A 19,948-nucleotide genomic window follows, 5' to 3' on the forward strand; every position below is an offset into this window, starting at 1 on the left:
AGCCAATCCTTACGATTGTACTCAATACGATAGAAACAGCAAGATCAGATCACACAACTAAAAGAAAGTAGTATCGGTCTGGCTTCACAATTCCAATGAAGTCTTCAAGTCCTTAACCTACAGGGTCTCGGTACAAACCTAAGGTTAAAGGAGAATCAACTCTAGCTTATACAACTAGTATCATACATAAGGTGTGGGGATTAGGTTTCCCAGTTGCTAGAGTTCTCCTTTATATAGTCTTTCAAATCAGGGTTTGCAATCAATGTTAGCTTAGTAACAAAGCATTCAATATTCACCGTTAGATGAAAACCTGATTAGATTCAAGCTAATATCTTTCAACCGTTAGATCGAAACTTATCTTGTTAGACACAAATGAAATGCACGTTTTAGGTTTGTATAACCGTACCCAAACATGTACATTTAGTTGGTTCAACAGTTGTTAACCAAATAGTTAGCCATATGAGCACTTTCATATCAACCATATTCTTCTTTACCGTAACTAGTTCAAATGACTCAAATGAACTAATTAGAGAGTTGTTCAATTGCTTATATCTTATAGAAGTATACAAGACAAAATCGAAGCAAAAACGATTTGATTCACTCGAATCGATTCATGAACTTTATAACAACGGTTTGCAAACTTGCATTCCTTAGTTAATATAAGTATAAGTTCACAAATAATCGTTTTTAGAAAATAACCAACCTAAGTACGCGGACTAGGTACGCGGAATTAAGTACCCGGAATAAGTTTGTAAAAGTTTACAAACTCCAGCAGATTTTCTCCGGAAGAGAACCTCCGACAGTACGCGGACTGGGTACGCGGACTCTGTTCCGGTTTTTCTGAGCAGCAAAGTGCGCATATTTTGGTTCAAGGAATAAGGACTTATACATGTATTATCTCCACACAATGGTTATATAATTTAAACTCTCATTTCAATCATTGAAACATTCTTAGAGGACGTTATATAGTTGTTATTCACAAACCATTTTTCGTTAAAGCCATTTCAAGTAATTTAAACATAACATGACTTTCGTCACTAGGTAAAGATGAACTTGGCCAAAGCGAAAGCCTATGAACACATATTTCGAGAAATAGATAAGCGAGATAAACTCGGCAATAGCGAATGTGTATAATCAAAGTCTATATAGCAAAGTGACTTTTGTCTCAAGATAGGAGATAAAGTAGATAGACTTTTGAGTGATAGATAAGTTCAAGTCTCCACATACCTTTTAGTCGATAAAGTTTCACCAGTTCCTTGAGTAGTTCTTCGTCTTGTATGATGATCGCCATGGAGTTCTTGAGCTCAACTACACTTTCTATCCTAGTCCGAGACTTAACTATAGTAGACTAGAAATCAAGACTTATAGTTTTGATCACTAACATTGACAAACATGCTTGAGATAGCAACACATGCGAGTTCGACTGAGGGTGCTCTAACAATCTCCCCCTTTGTCAATTTTAGTGACAAAACTATCAGTACATATGGAATACAAAAATAGATAAATAAACTGTTGTAGCTGTTTCCACATGCCTAATCTTCAACATTACTCGAAATCTTCGTCACTTCCAAGTACTCCAATGATTCTAAAGGTTGTAAGTTTAGCATCATCGTTGTTGAAAATCCGTAGCTATAAGAATGAGAAAACAAGAATTCTCAGTCATTGTCATACAGTGTCATAGTATTATTATACAACATCAAAGTTCAATTGTATCACAACTTCGACAACAATAATATGGTGATATATATCACTCCTCCTTAGTCAATATTCCATCTCACATGGAAACCACTCCCCCTTACATAATGATCTGAAAACCATATGTATTTGTAGTGTGAACTACATATTAATTCTCCCACTTTTTGTCAATAATATTGGCAAAGGTACGAAAACGGGATCCTAATGAAAATTTCCATAGAGACATTTCGTGACCAAAAGAAAGCACATGTCAACTTATTTAGATGCAATCATATATCCGAGGCTAAATGCTTTCATCAAGGAGTTTATAAAGATACAAGATAACTCTTATAATATTCCACAGCCGCACTCCCCACAAAGATTTGGCAATTAAGCACAAGTTCAATTAAGAACTCTCTCCCATAATATGTCATTTTCGAAAGAACAACAAGAACGACCTTAATTTCATAAGAAAAGAAGGATTTCTTTGGACACAACACACTAAGAAACCTGACAGAAAATCAACCTACGGAAACAAATGCAGAATTGAAGTAAACACTTATTGGAGTTCCAAACTCAATTTCCCAAAAGATCGAGATAAGCACAGGGGCAAGAGTCATAGAAACAACTAGTGAACCAAAACAACACCAATAGACTTCCGTAAGTGTTGAAATGTAGCAGTGTCTAATGGTTTGGTGAGAATGTCAGCCAACTGTTGTTCGGAAGGCACAAATTCCATATTTATGATACCATTTTCATAGAGATCTCAAATAAAATGGTACCTTATATGAATGTGCCTTGTTCTTGAGTGCTCAACGGGATTCTCACTGATTCGAATCGCATTAGAGTTATTACAAAAGATCTTCATTTATTCCAGTATCAATTCCATAATCAGCCAACATTTGTTTCATCCATAGAAGTTGAGTGCAACAAGAGACAGCAACAATATATTCTGCTTCACATGTAGACATGGATTGTGAATTTTGTTTCTTGCTATGCCAAGCCACAAGATTCAGTCCTACATAGTAGAAACCCCCTGATGTACTTTTTCTGTCTTCTACACATCCTGCCCAATCAGCATCTGAATAAGCAGAAAGGTCAGTGTTAGTATCAAAAGTATAAGATAGACCATACCCGACAGTGTGATTGACATATCGTATGATCCTTTTTGCAGCTGCAAGATGAGATTCCTTTGGATTAGCCTGAAATCTAGCACAACAACCAACACTAAAAGAAATATCAGGTCTATTAGCTGTAAGATATAAAAGGCTACCAATAATAGATCGATACAATTTTTGATCCACTTTTACTCCTTTCTCATCTCTGTGCAGTTTACCAATAGTGGGCATAGGTGTCAGTTTTGGAGTTGACTTATCCAGACCGAACCTTGATACAAGATCCTTTGTGCATATTTTTCTTGGGATAAGTAAATTCCATCCTTATGTTGTTGAATTTGTAATCCTAAGAAGAGCTTCAATTCACCAACACTGCTCATTTCAAATTCTTTAGCAAGAGAGACTTGGAAATCCTTTGCAAGTTTCTCAGAAGTTGAACCATAGATGATATCATCTACATAGACTTGAGCAATGACAACATCTTTCCCACTCCATTTGGTAAACAAAGTTTTATCATCTCCGCTTCTTGAAAAACCTTTTCTAATAAGAGAAGTGGTAAGTTTTTCGAACCAGGCTCTAGGTGCTTGTTTTAACCCATATAGTGCCTTTTTGAGCTTAAAAACATGATCTGGGAAATCAAGGTTTTCAAAACCCTTAGGTTGAGCGACATAGACTTCCTCCTTTAAAATTTCGTTTAGGAATGCGGATTTTATATCCATTTGGAACAACTTAACCTTAAGAAAACAAGCATGAGCTAATAATAGTCTAATGGACTCAAGGCGTGCCAAAAGAGCAAAGGTTTCTTCAAAGTCAATACCTTCAATCTGTGAATATCCTTGAGCGACAAGTCTGGCTTTGTTTCTGACAATTGTGCCAAATTCAACAGACTTATTCTTGAATATCCATTTAGTACCAACAATATTAGTATTGGACGGACAAGGTACAAGTTCCGGTACGTCTTATATTTGAAATTGATTTAACTCTTCATGCATTGCATTCACCCAAAAGGGATCGCAAAGAGCTTTATCAATATTTCTTGGTTCTACTTGTGAAAGATGTTAGAGCATTGCTCGGTCGAACTCGCATGCATTGCTATCTCAAGCATGTTTGTCAATGTTAGTGATCAAAACTATGAGTCTTTATTTCTAGTCTACTATAGCTAAGGTCTCGAACTAGGATAGAAAGTGTAGTTGAGCTCAAGAACTCCATGGCAATCATCATACAAGACGAAGAACTACTCAAGGAACCGGTGGATCTTCATCGACTAAAAGGTATGTGGAGACTTGAACTTATCTATCACTCAAAAGTCTATTTATCTCCTATCTTGAAACAAAAGTCGTTTTTCTATATAGACTTAGATTATACACATTTTCTTCGAGCCGAGTTTGTCTCGACTATCTATTTCTCGAAATATGTATTGGTAAGCTTTCGCTTTAGCCAAGTTCATCTTTACTTAGTGACGAAAGTCATGACAAGTTTCAATCACTTTGAAAATTGCGTACTTTGACGAAAAATAGTTTGTGAATAACAACTATAGAATATCAACGTCCTCTAAGAATGTTTCAATGATTGAAATGAGAGTTTAGATTATATAACCATTGGAGGTAGAGCTGGCAAATGGGCGGGACGGGGCTGGCTTGTGACCAACCCGCGGGTTACGGGTTAATACAAGCCTAAGCTTGCGGGTTGAAATTCTTCACGGGTGGTCATTTATCCAACCCGTGTCCGTCCCGGGTAAAGCTCGCGGGTTCACGGGTGCTCACGGGTTACCTGGTTTTTGTTGAGTCAACTCGCCAGAAATCGATTTCTGGGCTATTTTCTTCCACATTCAGGCCATCTAAAGTTCCTTCCTACAAGCTACAACCTAAGTATCTAACATTCATCTAATTCATTTGGTATATCAATTCAAAAACTCAAAATTGCAAAACTAAACTAATTTTGCATTTAAAGAAACACAGACACAGATACTATCATACTAGTCATTAGTAGTTTACTTTAGTACTTAAGTACTTTAGTTACAGTTACACAGTACTTCATCAGTTCATGATGATAATTGATAAATAATGAAAATAAACTTCCGAGACCGAGACTGTAGATACCATTGTTTCTAATTTGTATCACCAAGTGCGACAATATTAATAACCACTTCCTGCACAAAATATATATTGTGTGGTTAATCAAAAAAAGTGTTAACTATCAAAAAAACATCTCCAATCTCTTTTCTATGCAATATTTGGAGATACTGGTAAGTTGCAAGTCATTGAAAACTACAACCACATACAATTTCATGATAATTAACAGTTGTTTAAGTTGCAAGTCATTGAAAAGAACAGTGTGAAGGGAAGGTACACACTACCATAAATGAACCTAACTATAGAGCACTATGATGTGTATGATAAACAGAAGCAGCGTAAAAGAACAAAACAGAGGAATGGTTACAAGAATGCCTGTAATATACCTCTTCGGCAGTTAATACTTACACTAAACCAATTATAAAAGTTGGAATTACATTTCCATCACAACAAATCCATTGTCACATTGCATAATGCTAAAAACCAAATTGGACACTTCACATAAAAAAAATTCACAATAGTCCACAATTGTGGCTACTAACTGGTTAAACCACTAATACACAAAGCATAGAGATCCTAATAGTATGCATGATCAATGGAAGCAGTTTAAGTTTAATGTACATAATGAGAAACAAAAGTGCAGGGCACATACCCGACGCTTGAAACGTTGAGGTGGGTCACGGTTCCTCCTCTTCTCTCTAGAACGAACTCTCACCACATGTGAATGAATAGCACAGGACACACAGTAAAGCATCTTGGCGTACAATTTAGGCAAAGTGTATCCTACACATAAAGAATCAATCACCCACCCAAAATCAAAATCAATCTATAAATCACATTAAACACCCAAAATCAATCCAAAAAACAAAAAAAATCATTTCCAAAAAACACATACCATCATAGACACAAGCTTCCTGAACATCTCTAACAGCAGCTTGTTCAACGATGTTCCTCACCAAAAATCTCTTGATTGCCTTATCCTATTCCAAATCACCACCACCACCACAAAAAACAACTACTGAATCAGAAAATCTACATCCATTCATATCAGATCCCAAGAAAAAATCAAATCAAATCTGTGAAAATGAAATCAATTAGTTACCACAGTTTGAACAACGGATGAAGTTAACATGACCACGGCCATGTTTGTTACGACCACCGTTCCTTCGCTTAAACGTCTACAGAAATCAAAACAAAATCACCAGAAATTAAAAATCATAAACTTGTATAAATCAACATCTATCATGAAGATTGAAACATGATTTAGAGTTCATTTGATTGAAAGAGGGACTTACCATGTTGTGATTTGCAGCCGCTTCTTCTTCTTCCTCTGAAGCTCAACTTGAGAAATCTCTCCGAACCGAAGAAGAAAGATAGGGTTTTTCCGTTTTATACGATGGAAATTTGGATGACACGTAACAAGCTACGTGTTTCAGTTTCAGCAGGGTATGAAATTACGGGTTATGGACCAACCCGCGGGTTTCACGGTACGGGCCGGGTTAACCCGTTTCTTCACAAGCCACTAATTGTACAACCCGCCCCCGTCTTGTTTAGTTACCATCCGGGACGGGTGCGGGTTTTCATGGGACGGGACGGGCCAACCCGCGGGTTTTGGCTTGGTTTGCCAGCTCTAATTGGAGGATATAAGCATTGTTGTGGAAACACATATATGTACAAGTACTTATTCCTTGAACCGAAGTTTGCGAACTTTGTTGATCAAGAGAACCAGAATGGTGGCGTGAGCCAAGTCCGCGAACTGGCGGAAGTTCTCGACCCGAAAAATTCTGCTGGAGTTTGTGAACTTCGTCCAGGAATTTAAGTCCGCGAACCCAGTCCGCGAACTTGAGTAGGTTATATCTAAAAACGATGTTTGTGAACTTATTCTTATATTAACTAAGGAATGCAAATTGCAAACCGTGGCTATATAGTTCATGAACCGATTCGAGTGAATCAAATCTTTTTTGCTTCGATTATGTCTTGTGTAGTTACATAAGATTTCCTTGCAATTGAACAACTCTCTAACTAGTTCATTTGAGTCACTTGAACTAGTTATGGTGAAGAAGAATATGGTTGATATGAAAGTGATCATATGGCTAACCATTTGGTTGACTATTGTTGAACCAACAAATGTACAAGTTTGGGTACGGTTACAAAAGCCTAGAAACGTGCATTTCATTTGTGTGTAACAAGCTAGTTTTCGATCTAACGGTTGAAAGATATTAGCTTGAATCTAATCAGGTTTTCATCTAACGGTTAATATTGAATGCTTTGTCACTAAGCTAACATTGATTGCAAACCCTGATTTGAAAGACTATATAAGGGAAAACTCTAGCAACTGGGAAACCTAATCCCCACACCTTCTGTGTGATACTAGTTGTGCTAAGATAGAGTCGATTGTCCTTTATCCTTTGGTTTCTTCTTATAAACCAGGTTAACGACTTAAAGACTTCATTGGGATTGTGAAGCCAGACCGATACTACTTTCTTGTAGTTGTGTGATCTGATCTTGTTGTTTCTATCGTACGAGTACAATTGTAATAATTGGCTTGAGATTGATATATCTGATAAGCAAGATATAAAAGAAATCACAAACACTTCGCCTCATCGTTTGTGATTCCGCAATATCTTTTTCACTGCGTCGATTAAGATTATTGTGAGGTGATTGATAATACTAGGTTGTTCTTCGAGAATATAAGTCCGGTTTATCAATTGGTTCATGTTCACCTTGATTTATCAAAACACGGAACAAAACTTGTAGGTATATTCGTGGGAGACGGATTTATCTATTACCGTAGACTTTTCTGTGTGATACAGATTTGTTTATTAAAGTCTTCGACTTTGGGTGGTAGCAACTCTAATTTGTGGGCCAGATCAGCTAAGGGAATCAAGTACGTAGCATCCTGCTGGGATCAGAGACGTAGGAGCATAACTGTACCTTGGATCAGTGTGAGATTGATTGGGGTTCAACTATAGTCTAGACCGAAATTAATTTGGAGTAGGATAGTGTCTGTAGCGTCTTAATACAGTGTGTGTTCAAATTGGACTAGGTACCGGGGTTTTTCTGCATTTGCGGTTTCCTCGTTAACAAAATTCTGGTGTCTGTGTTATTTGTTTTCCGCATTATATTTTGTTATATAATTGAAATATCACAGTTTGTGCGTTGTTCAATCAATTAGAATATCCGACCTTTTGGTTGTTGATTTAAATTGATTGACACTTGGATATTGGTCTTTGGTACCATCCAAGTTATCTCTCTAGTATTTGATAAAGACTAGCATATTTCTATTTGCTTGAGTATATATCAAATCGAGAGATTGAGATATAAACTCTTTGATATAATTTTATCTAGATTGAGTCTGACTATCTAGTTGATTCTCTAGAAAGTATATTGGAGTTTGTCCATACAGATTGCTAAGCGAAATATTGGGTGTGGTTGTTGTACCCCCACTTTTTCAATTGGTATCAGAGCAGGGAAACACTCTAAACCTGATAAGTTTGTGTTTGTTCGTTCCTTAAAAATTTTCCCATGGGATATTTCTTTGGAAAACTTGCTCTTGGAATCTGTAACTGTTGATGTTGGATTTTTGTTTAAGGCTAAATTGTAAAAGCCGAAATTATGGGCTAACATCCTGCAAAGGATAAAGCCACCGTTAAAGTGGAGAATACTTCTTCACTATAAACTTATAGCATTACCAATAAATGCATGACCATCCTTGTATTTCCTGTACTACTCCATTCTCATTATTGGTGCGGCATGACGACTGAGTGATCGCTCTCAGTAGAGCAACACGAATCTCCAAGCATTAAATAAGGAGGCAAGTACGAAATACCCGTACAGGCTATAACTCTCGGAGTGTTATACTAGCCCGATCGAGCATCTGGACTGTCCATATCAGTCTCAGAAACAATCATGACCATCCAACTTCACCAGCATGATTGGATGGCTTAGTTGGATCCATAACCCTCAAGCAGGTATTGGAGCATTCAACACCGGACCAATGCGGACCCCGCATGGTCGGCCCCCCAAAAAGGGAAGCATAGCTTTCTAAAACGTATAGCCAAAGAAATATGGACGTGAAACCCTAAATTAGGGTTTGCGGCACATTACATGAGTCGCAAATCAGTCTCAACCATCCATCTTCGCATTCATAGATGGACGGTGTAGATGTAGATTCAAAGGGCCCAGAGCATGTCAACACAATCACCACGGGCCCGCCTACAAACACGATAATCAGTCAAGACCAACCACAGCTGGTCGTTCCAAACCGTACGCCCAAAGTGGGCATGCCGCACGGCCGGAAAAAACCCTAATTAGGGTTTACATTGATCGTGAGCGTCTGTTTTCTCCTGATCGAATGGAGGGTTTAGAAGTCGACTGAGCAGGTCTAGTGAGCATCAACATGATCACCGTTGACCCATCTATCTCCACACCTGATCGTCCAAGGCATACCATTCCTGGTCTCCTCGATCCGCATGCTCAAACTGGCATGGTCACACCTCCCAATCACGAACTGATCTCGACCACTCAACTTCACCGGACAAATTGAGTGGCTTAGATCACGTTTCCATGGGACAGTCGGGTATAGGCGTGAACATCAGCCTATCACCTACACGCCGAACCAATCGTTCGGGACCGACCAAACTTGGTGGTCTCGAAACGCGCGCCTGAAGAAGGCATGGCGCACGACATTTGCGACACCAAACATCTGTCGTAAATCAATCCTGACCGCTCCTCTTTGTCGGAAAAATTGAGCGATCAAGATTACACTTTCACGGGACAACAAGGTATGGGCATGTACACCGGCATGCCGTCTACACACATACCCAATCGACCATGCCAAAATCGTGTCCCAATCTTGGATTCGACCAAGCTGAAAAGTGGTGCTTGCGCACCTCTTCCAAAACCCTAATTCCACTAACGGTCGCAGATGAGTGTCTCAAAGATCATCTCGTCCGTCCAACTTCACCAGCTTGGCTATACATCCCTGGTCAGGAGTTAATTGGTCAGTGAGGCGTCATGGTGATCACCATCTGTCACTCTACCACACCATGTGGTCGGCCAAGGGAGGACTTTCTTGCGCAACCTCCAACCCATCACATGAAGTAGGCTGGACATGAAGCTATTTTGAGACGCTCAAACAGCGATGCTTCATACATGCTGAATATACTCGATGCAGTACCTGCATAGAATACACACGATACTTCACAAGTATCGACTTCCTAAACACTTAGTTATTTAATGTAGCATTACATGCTACTTTCTGTGGGTCCCACGATCCACACACTCGAGACATCAATCATGTCACAAACTGGGGGGGTACATACTGGGGTATCGATCTGGCGGTTTACAGCGTGCAGCGCACAATGCGCCATCACAAGAACGTGTCAGGAAGTCATGGACGGTTAGTGATGATCGGAGAAGTGGGAAAGACTGATCGTGTAACACTAACACCCGAAACTCCACTACTCCATCACTCCACTTTCTCCACTTCCCACGAGATACGTGAGTAAGTCTCAATGACTTGTATAAATAGGTTCTCCTCCCTATTTCGACAGGACAAGACAACAGAAACCAAGTGTTGATACAATCGTATTCAAGCACCAGAGCTGATAGCTTACATTCTCTAAGCCAGTTCGGTCTTCTGATACAAGTCATACATAGGCAACACCTTCACAATATCAACACCTTCTTCGCTTCCCTCCCTAAGACCAACCCCATCTCCTTCACTTTGTGACCGAAACAAGTCTGGAACGGCCATTTCTTGGTTTAGGACGGACTTGCACAGATTGATTTCTCGAATCACAAGCACTCCCGTGCAGTGCATTTGTTTAGGGTTTAGATTCATTTCTCATCCACACACCCAAAATTACCAAAACCGGCAGAAATAGTTTTCACCCATAAACAATTGGCGACCACAGCGGGAGGTTAATCTCTCGGTTGTAAAGTCAATTTCTTTAATACCATCTGATCGGTTTCAAATGGTTGGTCTTAGGACCGCCTCAACGGCCTCAAATCCTGGTGATTCCTCCAACGGAGATACCCCTCCTCCCAATGGCGTACCTGACAGTATAATCAGGAGACTTCCAACATTGAGTGAACTAGCGCGGGTACATGAGATTCACACGAAGAACATGGAGATGATCAAGGAAGCGATAAATGGCATACTTGACCTCCTTGTCAAGATCACATCAGAGATGAGCATTCCAGAGGCTTCCACACCGGGGACTGGTCCCTCTCAAATCAACAGCTTTACTACGAACCAGAGACCAGTGGATCAGGAAGCGGCATCTCTAGTGGAAAGTTTGTGTTAACTTTTACACCTCTCGAAGAATCAGCGGGAGGAGACGTTTGCTGCAATTAACCAGATATCCCTGGACGTACACCTGGCTTCTTCACGTCCAGAGGTCTTAAGCGCATCGGAAACATCTGTAAATAATGTTACATTTACAGAAGAAGATATGATGGCAGAAGAAGGTCACAACCGAGCCCTGCATGTTACCGCACACATCAAGGGTTCAGAGTTCAGAAGGGCCCTCATCGACACAGGAGCATCTTAGAATGTGATTACTCTCAAGACTCTCAGGACAGCCAAGGTTCGCCCATGCAAGATCGTACGACAGCCCACCACAATGACAGACTTTGAAGGAAACCAGACCAGCACGTACGGGTATGTCAATCTGAATTTATCAGTAGGGCCTGTTCAATCAAAAGTGAAATTTGAAGTCATAGAGAAGGAGCCGGACTATCATATGATATTAGGGAGACCGTGGCTTCATGACAATAAGGTCATCCCTTCAACGTATCACCAGTGCCTAAAGACCATGCTAAATGAGGAAGTTATCCGTATTCCTGCATCATTGTCTCCGTACGCACCAATATGCGGAGTGGAACTTTTCGAGCCAAAGAAAACTCCGCAGGGAAGATCAGACAAAGTCCTGTGCACCCCACTACCCACGTGGTCTTCAATTCAGGAATAAGACCGACTTGCATCACTAAGGGCTAAGCACCACGACGCACCTTTGTTGATGAGGCGTCCATCTTTATCCGGTGAAGCTTCAACCCACGTTCACACCAAGAGGGAACGAACTTTCGAGGCAAGTCGTGATCAGAAGGGGAAAATAATATACCGACGCCGATGTTAGCAATTAGCAGGAGAGACTCGCACCCAGTCTCTCCGCCCATATGAGTGCTTCAAGAACGATGGGTCGCAAGAAGAAGTATTGGACGCTCCGCGACAGTTACAGGATGGCACCAACTCCACAACTGACGAGCTCGAAAATGTTAACATCGGGAATGAAGAATCTCCCAGGTCTTTCTTTATCAGTTCGACTTTGTCCACAGACGAACGCGCGAGTCTTGTCCAGCTTCTCAAGGAGTATCAAGACGTATTTGCCTGGACGTATGAGGAAATGCCTGGCCTGGATGAAAAATTGGTCACTCACCATCTACATATTATACCTGGATCCAAGTCGATCAAACAGTCTCCGAGGCAATTCAGACACGAAGTGGAAGAGCAAATCAAAACCGAAATTCAGAAGTTGCTAGCTGCTGGTTTCATCAAACCTATTCACCATCCGACCTGGTTATCTAATGTGGTTCCAGTAAAGAAGAAAAACGGACAGATACGGTGATGCGTGGACTTCAGAGACCTGAACAAGTGCTGCCCCAAGGACGATTTTCCTCTGCCTAACATCGACATGTTAGTAGATGCTACCAGCGGACACAGCATGTTCTCCTTCATGGATGGTTACAGTGGCTACAATCAAATAAGGATGTATGAACACTATGCATTCAAGACAGCCTTTCGAACCCCTCTTGGAAATTTTTACTATACTGTTATTCCCTTCGGTTTAAAGAATGCCGGTGCAACATATCAACGCGCTATGACGGCAATATTCCATGACATGATGCATAAGCAAGTAGAAGACTACGTGGATGATATTGTGGTCAAGTCAAGAGCTCGGGTAGATCACACAGGAGTCTTACGACAAGTGTTCGAAAGGTGCCGTGAATACAAATTGAAGATGAATCCTTTGAAATGCGCATTCGATGTCTCTTCAGGCAAATTTCTGGGATTCCAAGTGACTGCTGAAGGGATCAAAGTAGACCCGTCCAAGACTCAAGCCATTCTCACGATGCCGCCACCACAAACTGTGAAGGAACTTCAGAGCTTCATGGGCAAGGTGAACTACATTCGTTTTTTTATACCTGGCTTGGCCCAGCTTGTCGCTGCATTCACCCCCTTGCTGAAGAAGGGAGCAAATTTTATTTGGACCGCAACTCAACAAAAAGGGTTTCAAAATATTCAACGAATATTATCATCTTCATCCATCATGAGGTCTCCCGTCCAAGGGAAGCCGCTATGTCTCTACACGCCTTCAGCGATGCCGTTGTAGGGGCTTTACTCACCCAGGAAGACGATGAGGGAATCGAACGCCCCATATATTACTTCAGTCGAATATTAAGAGATGCTGAGCTCAGGTATCCCAAGGAGGAGAAGGCATGTTTATCTCTAATCCATTCCATTCAGAAGTTCAGACATTACCTACTGTCCAACAAGGTGGTACTCATATCTAAATATGATCCTGCGAAGTTTTTGCTTTCAAAACCGGTCCTGATGGGAAGGACGGCCAAGTGGCTTCTCCAAATGTCGGAGTTGGACATAACACATACGTCGCCTAGAGCTATCAAGGGGCAAGCAGTCGCAGACTTATTAGCAGCATTCCCCGAGGAAGGCACTACGGGGTTACACGAAGATCTTCCTGGAGAATTTCCAGACATCTCTGTTGTCGAGGAAGAAGCATGGATCTTGTATTTTGACGGCTCCGCTACCCCTAGCAGTAACACCGGAGGAGCAGGCGTGGTCTTAGTATCCCCGACTGGAGAAGTATTCTCACACTCCTTCAAGCTGGACTTCCAGTGCACCAACAACTCAGCAGAGTATGAAGCCTTCTTCATAGGGCTGTCAATAGCCAAACAAGCAGGAGTCACACGTCTGGAGATAAGAGGTGACTCCAAACTACTGGTGAATCAGATGAATGGAATATACGCATTGAAGGAAATAACGCTAGCTCCATACCGATCAGAAGCACAAAGGTTACTAAACTACTTTGCCGATGCAACCATAACCCATATTGGTCGCAGCAACAACAAACACGCCGATTGGCTAGCAACGCTGGCTTCCAAATTGAAGTTCGAAGGTTTTGAAGAAACCCTGTCAGTAAAGAAGAGAACCATAGAATCAACATGGCTGTCACAATACAAAGACACTGAGGCTCACGATTGGCGAACGCCGATCATTCAGGAGCTCAGCAGCTCACTCTCCCAAGGAAAGGCCAGTCCCAAAACCCTGCAGAACTTCTTCATGCTTCATGGTATGCTATATCATCGAAACCCGGATGGTTCTCTATCAAGATGTCTTGGAGATGATGAGGCACAACAACAGCTTAACCGTGTTCATAATGAAATTTTCGGACAATCACTGGTGGTAACGCTTTACCGACGGCTTCAACGCCTGGGATATTACTGGACAGAGATGGAGAATCGATCCAGACTACTTCAGAAGTCCTGCTCAAATTGTCAAGCGCCGTCACACCAATTGGAGGTTTTTAGTGTGAACCACACTAGGGGATGGAGAGAGCCGTACATTAGCTATCTCCGTGACGGGGCAACTCCCACTAATCAAAAAGATGCTGTCAAGATAAAGCAAAAAGCCAAGCGGTTCGTATTTCACGAAGGGATTCTGTATCGCAAGAGCTTCGGAGGTGATCTATTGCGATGCCTGGCTGGGGTAGAAATCCCAATCATGCTGAAGGAAACGCACGAATGGGAACATCAAGGAAAGAGGAAACTGTTTCTCCCGATACACGAGAAATACTATTGGCCGACCATGGAGGATGACGCAACCGCTTTCGTTCAAAGCTGCCACAAATGTCAAATTCATGGGAACCTTGTTCACGCTCCTTCTACCCCTTTACACTCGATAAGCATTCCATGGCCATTTTACAGCTGGGGACTGGACATTATCGGGAAAATCAATCCGTCGTCATCAAAGCAGCACGAGTACATCATAACCGCGACAGAATACTTCACTAAATGGGTAGAAGCCATTCCTCTACGAGGGATTACAGGAGCAACGATTGCGGCTTTCATTAAAGAACATATCATTTTTCTTCGATGTGCCAAAGCATATCATCACTGATAATGGCACTCCCTTCGCCAACAAATAGGTACGAGAGTTACTTGAAGAGTATGGAATTAAACAGGTCTTCTCCACTATCCACTATCCTCAAGGAAACGGACAAGCGGAGAGTACCAACAAGATACTGATCCGGATCATCAGTCGAAAAGTGCATGAAAATCCTAGAGAATGGCATGAACAGTTACCAATGGCGCTATGGGCATATCGAACGTCACCAAGAAGCTCCATTGGAGTTTCTCCATACTCACTTGTTTACGGTGTAGACGCAATTCTCCCAGCAGAGATCAAAATCCCATCAGCCAGGATTGCAGCAGCAACCGGGGTCCATTGGGATGAGTCTGAATCATCCAACTCTAGAGTAGTGGAGTTAGACACTCTGGATTTCAGAAGAAGCAAAGCAGAAGAACACACTCACGTGTACAGGAATAGAATTTCCAGGGCATACAACAAAACTGTGAAACAACGTGTTTTCAAAATGGGGGATTTGGTCTTGAAAACGTCCAAACACATCCAGCAAGACATGTCTGCAACGAAATGGGAAGGTCCTTATACGATCACCAAGGCTTACAGTACCGACGACTACAAGATCATTAAAGTGGACGGAGGCAAGCTAGAGACAGTCATCAACGGAAAATGGCTCAAGGCATATAATGCTTGATCATTGTCCGCTCTGTCTCATGACACAACAACACATGCATTTATGTTCATTACATATTTGAATTATCAATTTATTTAGAGATGCTTTAATGAAAATACATGTTTCATCAATCAAAAAACCAGTACAATTTATTCCGCAAAGATGTTCAAAACCTTTTGACATGAACGTCGTTAACAATGAGAAAATACAGTTGAATGCGGCTTAGAAGAGGCCATCTAATAGATTATAATTCCTTGAGAGCATCATCTTCACTCTAGCTTGATATCTCTCCGTCATTTTCTTCAAGTTCTGTATTGCCTGCTCCACCTTCTCCGATTCAGCAGCCAGAGCCTTTTTTTCTTCCAAGATAGCCTTCGCAGCAGGAACTACGTTCGCAAGGATGCCGGATCGATCAACCTTGATGATGTCAAGACGCTGACGTAGCCAACCCACATTGAATTCCATCGATTCACAGGTAGACACCATGTTCTCCCACTCTTCAAATTTTGATTCGGCAACGTTATGGATGGAGATACCCTTCATCTCAGCAATTAGGGGAAGAAGGCAGTTTACCGTGGTAACCAAAGCAGATGCACAGTGTTGAACTACATTCCTGGTTGCAATACGGCCATACCTCTTCCATACTTTTGTGTATAAGGGTACGAACTCCTTCCGCACCAAGAATCCGCCGATGGTTCGATAGCTAGAAGACAGACATTTCATGTGAATATCGAATCAAAGACCTGCGTTGGGGTATTCGTAAGACGAGATACCTAGATCGGCATCGTCGAGATCCGCAAGAGTGGGCGTATTCGAATTTGAAGGAAGGGGACTAGTCAAATCATCATCATCGACCACTGTCACACATGGGAGTCTCTGCAAAAAAGAGGAGGAGCGAACTGGTTCGGTCTTCCGGCGAACACGAACAGGAGAGCCATCGCAAAGATGTTCATCCTGAACCTCAGATGGGCGTACGCGTTTAACAGAAGGTCCTGAGTGATATGAAGAAGATGATCTGCTGCTGTTCGACATGTCAAAGAGATAGAGTTTCTGCAAGAAAAGCCTATCAATGAATAACAGTTTTTATACCCCGCATACATGTTGAAGGAAACCCTAAAGGAAGACCAAATTAGTTACGGCAGAGTTTATCCGGAGGTCTCGACGCCGACCGAGTCGTGCTTTTCTCCCAAACCCTAATTTGACCAGCTCCACCTGGCGATGTCTATCTATGCGGTAAATGCGTATTTACTTTAACTTAGTCATTTCCTTGTACAAATTTGTTACCATCTCATACCTATCCCACAATAGTGTAACCATTACGTGCTAGGCAGGGGACTTAATGTTGATGGTGGATTTTCGTTTAAGGCTAAAATTGTAAAAGACGAAATTATGCGCTAACATCCTGCAAAGGATAAAGCCACTGATAAAGTGGAGAATACTTCTTCACTATAAACTTATATAATTACCAATTAATGCATGACCATCCTTGTATTTCCTGTACTACTCCATTCTCATTATTGGTGCGGCATGACGACTGAGTGATCACTCTCAGCAGAGCAACACGAATCTCCAAGCATTAAATAAGGAGGCATGTACGAAATACCCGTACATGCTATAACTCTCGGAGTGTTATACTAGCCCCATCGAGCATCTGGACTGTCCATATCAGTCTCAGAAACAATCATGACCATCCAACTTCACCAGCATGATTGGATGGCTTAGTTGGATCCATAACCGTCAAGCAGGTATTGGAGCATTCAACACCGGACCAATGCGGACCCCGCATGGTCGGCCCCCCAAAAAGGGAAGCATAGCTTGCTAAAACGTCCAGCCAAAGCAATATGGACGTGAAACCCTAAATTAGGGTTTGCGGCACATTACATGAGTCGCAAATGATCTCAACCATCCATCTTCGCAGGCATAGATGGAAGGTGTAGATGTAGATTCAAAGGGCCCAGAGCATGTCAACACAATCACCACGGGCCCGCCTACAAACACGACCAATCGGTCAAGACCAACCACAGTTGGTCGTTCCAAACCGTACACCCAAAGTGGGCATGTCGCACGGCCGGAAAAAACCCTAATTAGGGTTTACATTGATCGTTAGCGCCCGTTTTCTCCTGATCGAATGGAGGGTTTAGAAGTCGACTGAGCAGGTCTAGTGAGCATCAACATGATCATCGTTGACCCATATATCTCCACACCCGATCGGCCAAGGCATACCATGCCTGGTCTCCTCGATTCGCACGCCCAAACTGGCGTGGTCACACCTCCCATCACGAACTGATCTCGACCACTCAAATTCACCGGACAAATTGAGTGGCTTAGATCACGTTTCCATGGGACAGTCAGGTATAGGCGTGCACCAGCCTATCACCTACACGTCGAACCAATCAGCCGGGACCGACCAAGCTTGGTGGTCTCGAAACGCGCGCCTGAAGAAGGCATGGCGCACGCCATTTGCGGCACCAAACTTCTTTCGTAAATCAATCATGACCGTTCCTCTTTGTCGGACAAATTGAGCGGTCCAGATTACACTTTCACAGGACACCAAGGTATGGGAATGTACACCGGAATGCCGTCTACAGACACCCAATCGGCCATGCCAAAATCGTGTCCCAAGCTTGGATTCGACCAAGCTGAAAAGTGGTGCTTGCGCACCTCTTCCAAAACCCTAATTCCACTAACGGTTGCAGATGAGTGTCTCAAAGATCATCTCGTCCGTCCAACTTCACCGTCTTGGTTATACAGCCCTGGTCAGGAGTTAATTTGTTAGTGAGGCGTCATGGTGATCACTACCCGTCACTCTACCACACCATGTGGTCGGCCAAGGGAGGACTTGCTTGCGCAAACTCCAAACCATCACATGAAGTAGGCTGGACATGAAGCTATTTTGAGACGCTCAAACAACGATGCTTCATACATGTTGAATATACTCGATGCAGTACCTGCATAGAATACACACGATACTTCACAAGTATCGACTTCCTAAACACTTAGTTATCTAATCTAGCATTACATGCTACTTTCTGTGGGTCCCACGATCCACACACTCGATACATCAAACATGTCACAAACTGGGGGATACATACTTGGGTATTGGTCTGGCGGTTTACAGCGTGCAGCGCATAACGCGCCATTACAAGAACGTGTCAGGAAGTCATGGACAGTTAGTGATGATGAGAGAAGTGGGCAAGACTGATCGTGTAACACTAACACCCGCAACTCCACTTTCTCCACTTCCCACGAGAATACGTAAGTAAGGCTCAATGACTTGTATAAATAGGTTCTCCTTCCTATTTCGACAGGACAAGACAATAGAAACCAAGTGTTGATATAATTGTATTCAAACACCAGAACTGATAGCTTACACTTTGTAAGCCAGTTCGGTCTTCTGATACAAGTCATACATATCCAACACCTTCTTCGCTTCCCTCCCTAAGACCAACCCCATCTCCTTCACTTTGTGACCGAAACAAGTCTGGAACGACCATTTTTTATTTTAGGCCGGACTTGCACAAATTGATTTCTCGAATCACAAGCACTCCCGTGCAGGGCATTTGTTTAGGGTTTAGATTCATTTCTCATCCACACACCCCAAATTACCAAAACCGGCAGAAATAGTTTTCACCCATAAACAGTAACGCATGCCAGAAGTCCTTAAAGATTGCTCAAGGATTATTATGGTTAAAACCTCTGGGGTCACATGATAATCTCATTTCATCTAAAAAGGAAAATTTAAATGATGAGAACCAATCTAAAGGAAAAAATAAAAAGAAGGAAAGATTGAGGAAACGTTCGTCACGCTCAAGGATATGGACCCTCACTGGATTAACTCTTGATCTCTTTGAGGAATACTATCGTAATGGATCAATTTATAAAGATCTTTTTAGAGCGTTCGAAGGCGTTTTTAAACTCTTAGAAAAACTTAATTATGTTAAGTCTAAGAATCCTTCCGAAAAAGGTTTTGTACATGTTAAACCATCGAATAATATTGTACAACATAGGATTCGGAAGAATTTTCCTTCTAGCCAGATCAAATGAAGGATAGAAAGCTCTGACTGCCCTGATTATCATCATTACGTTGATTATATCACGGGGACTGTTCACACATATCAACCAGAAATGTTGCATGAGAATTCCTCTGCACATTATTCCTTTTGGTAACAAGCCTGGCACTACCCCATTTGTATATATCTTGGAATGGGCCAAGAAATGTTTGAGTTGTGTACAATTTTGTTATTCTCTT

The 19,948-nt window shown here is 41.8% G+C and overlaps 1 protein-coding gene across 1 annotated transcript; it reads right to left on the minus strand.

Annotated features, from left to right (window-relative positions):
- Nucleotides 1–4,866: 4,866 nt before the first annotated feature.
- On the minus strand, nucleotides 4,867–6,287 carry LOC113293158 (40S ribosomal protein S26-like). The gene is made up of 5 exons (XM_026541893.1): nucleotides 6,157–6,287; nucleotides 5,964–6,039; nucleotides 5,757–5,841; nucleotides 5,514–5,644; nucleotides 4,867–4,938 (listed from the first exon to the last, which is right to left on the minus strand). The coding sequence occupies exons 2-5, from the start codon at nucleotides 6,003–6,005 to the stop codon at nucleotides 4,897–4,899; spliced, it is 300 nt and encodes a 99-aa protein (XP_026397678.1). The 5' UTR covers nucleotides 6,006–6,039; nucleotides 6,157–6,287; the 3' UTR covers nucleotides 4,867–4,896.
- Between the last annotated feature and the right edge of the window lie 13,661 nt (nucleotides 6,288–19,948).

The sequence above is a fragment of the Papaver somniferum genome, chromosome 7, assembly GCF_003573695.1.
Source record: "Papaver somniferum cultivar HN1 chromosome 7, ASM357369v1, whole genome shotgun sequence".
Lineage (NCBI taxonomy): Eukaryota > Viridiplantae > Streptophyta > Magnoliopsida > Ranunculales > Papaveraceae > Papaver > Papaver somniferum.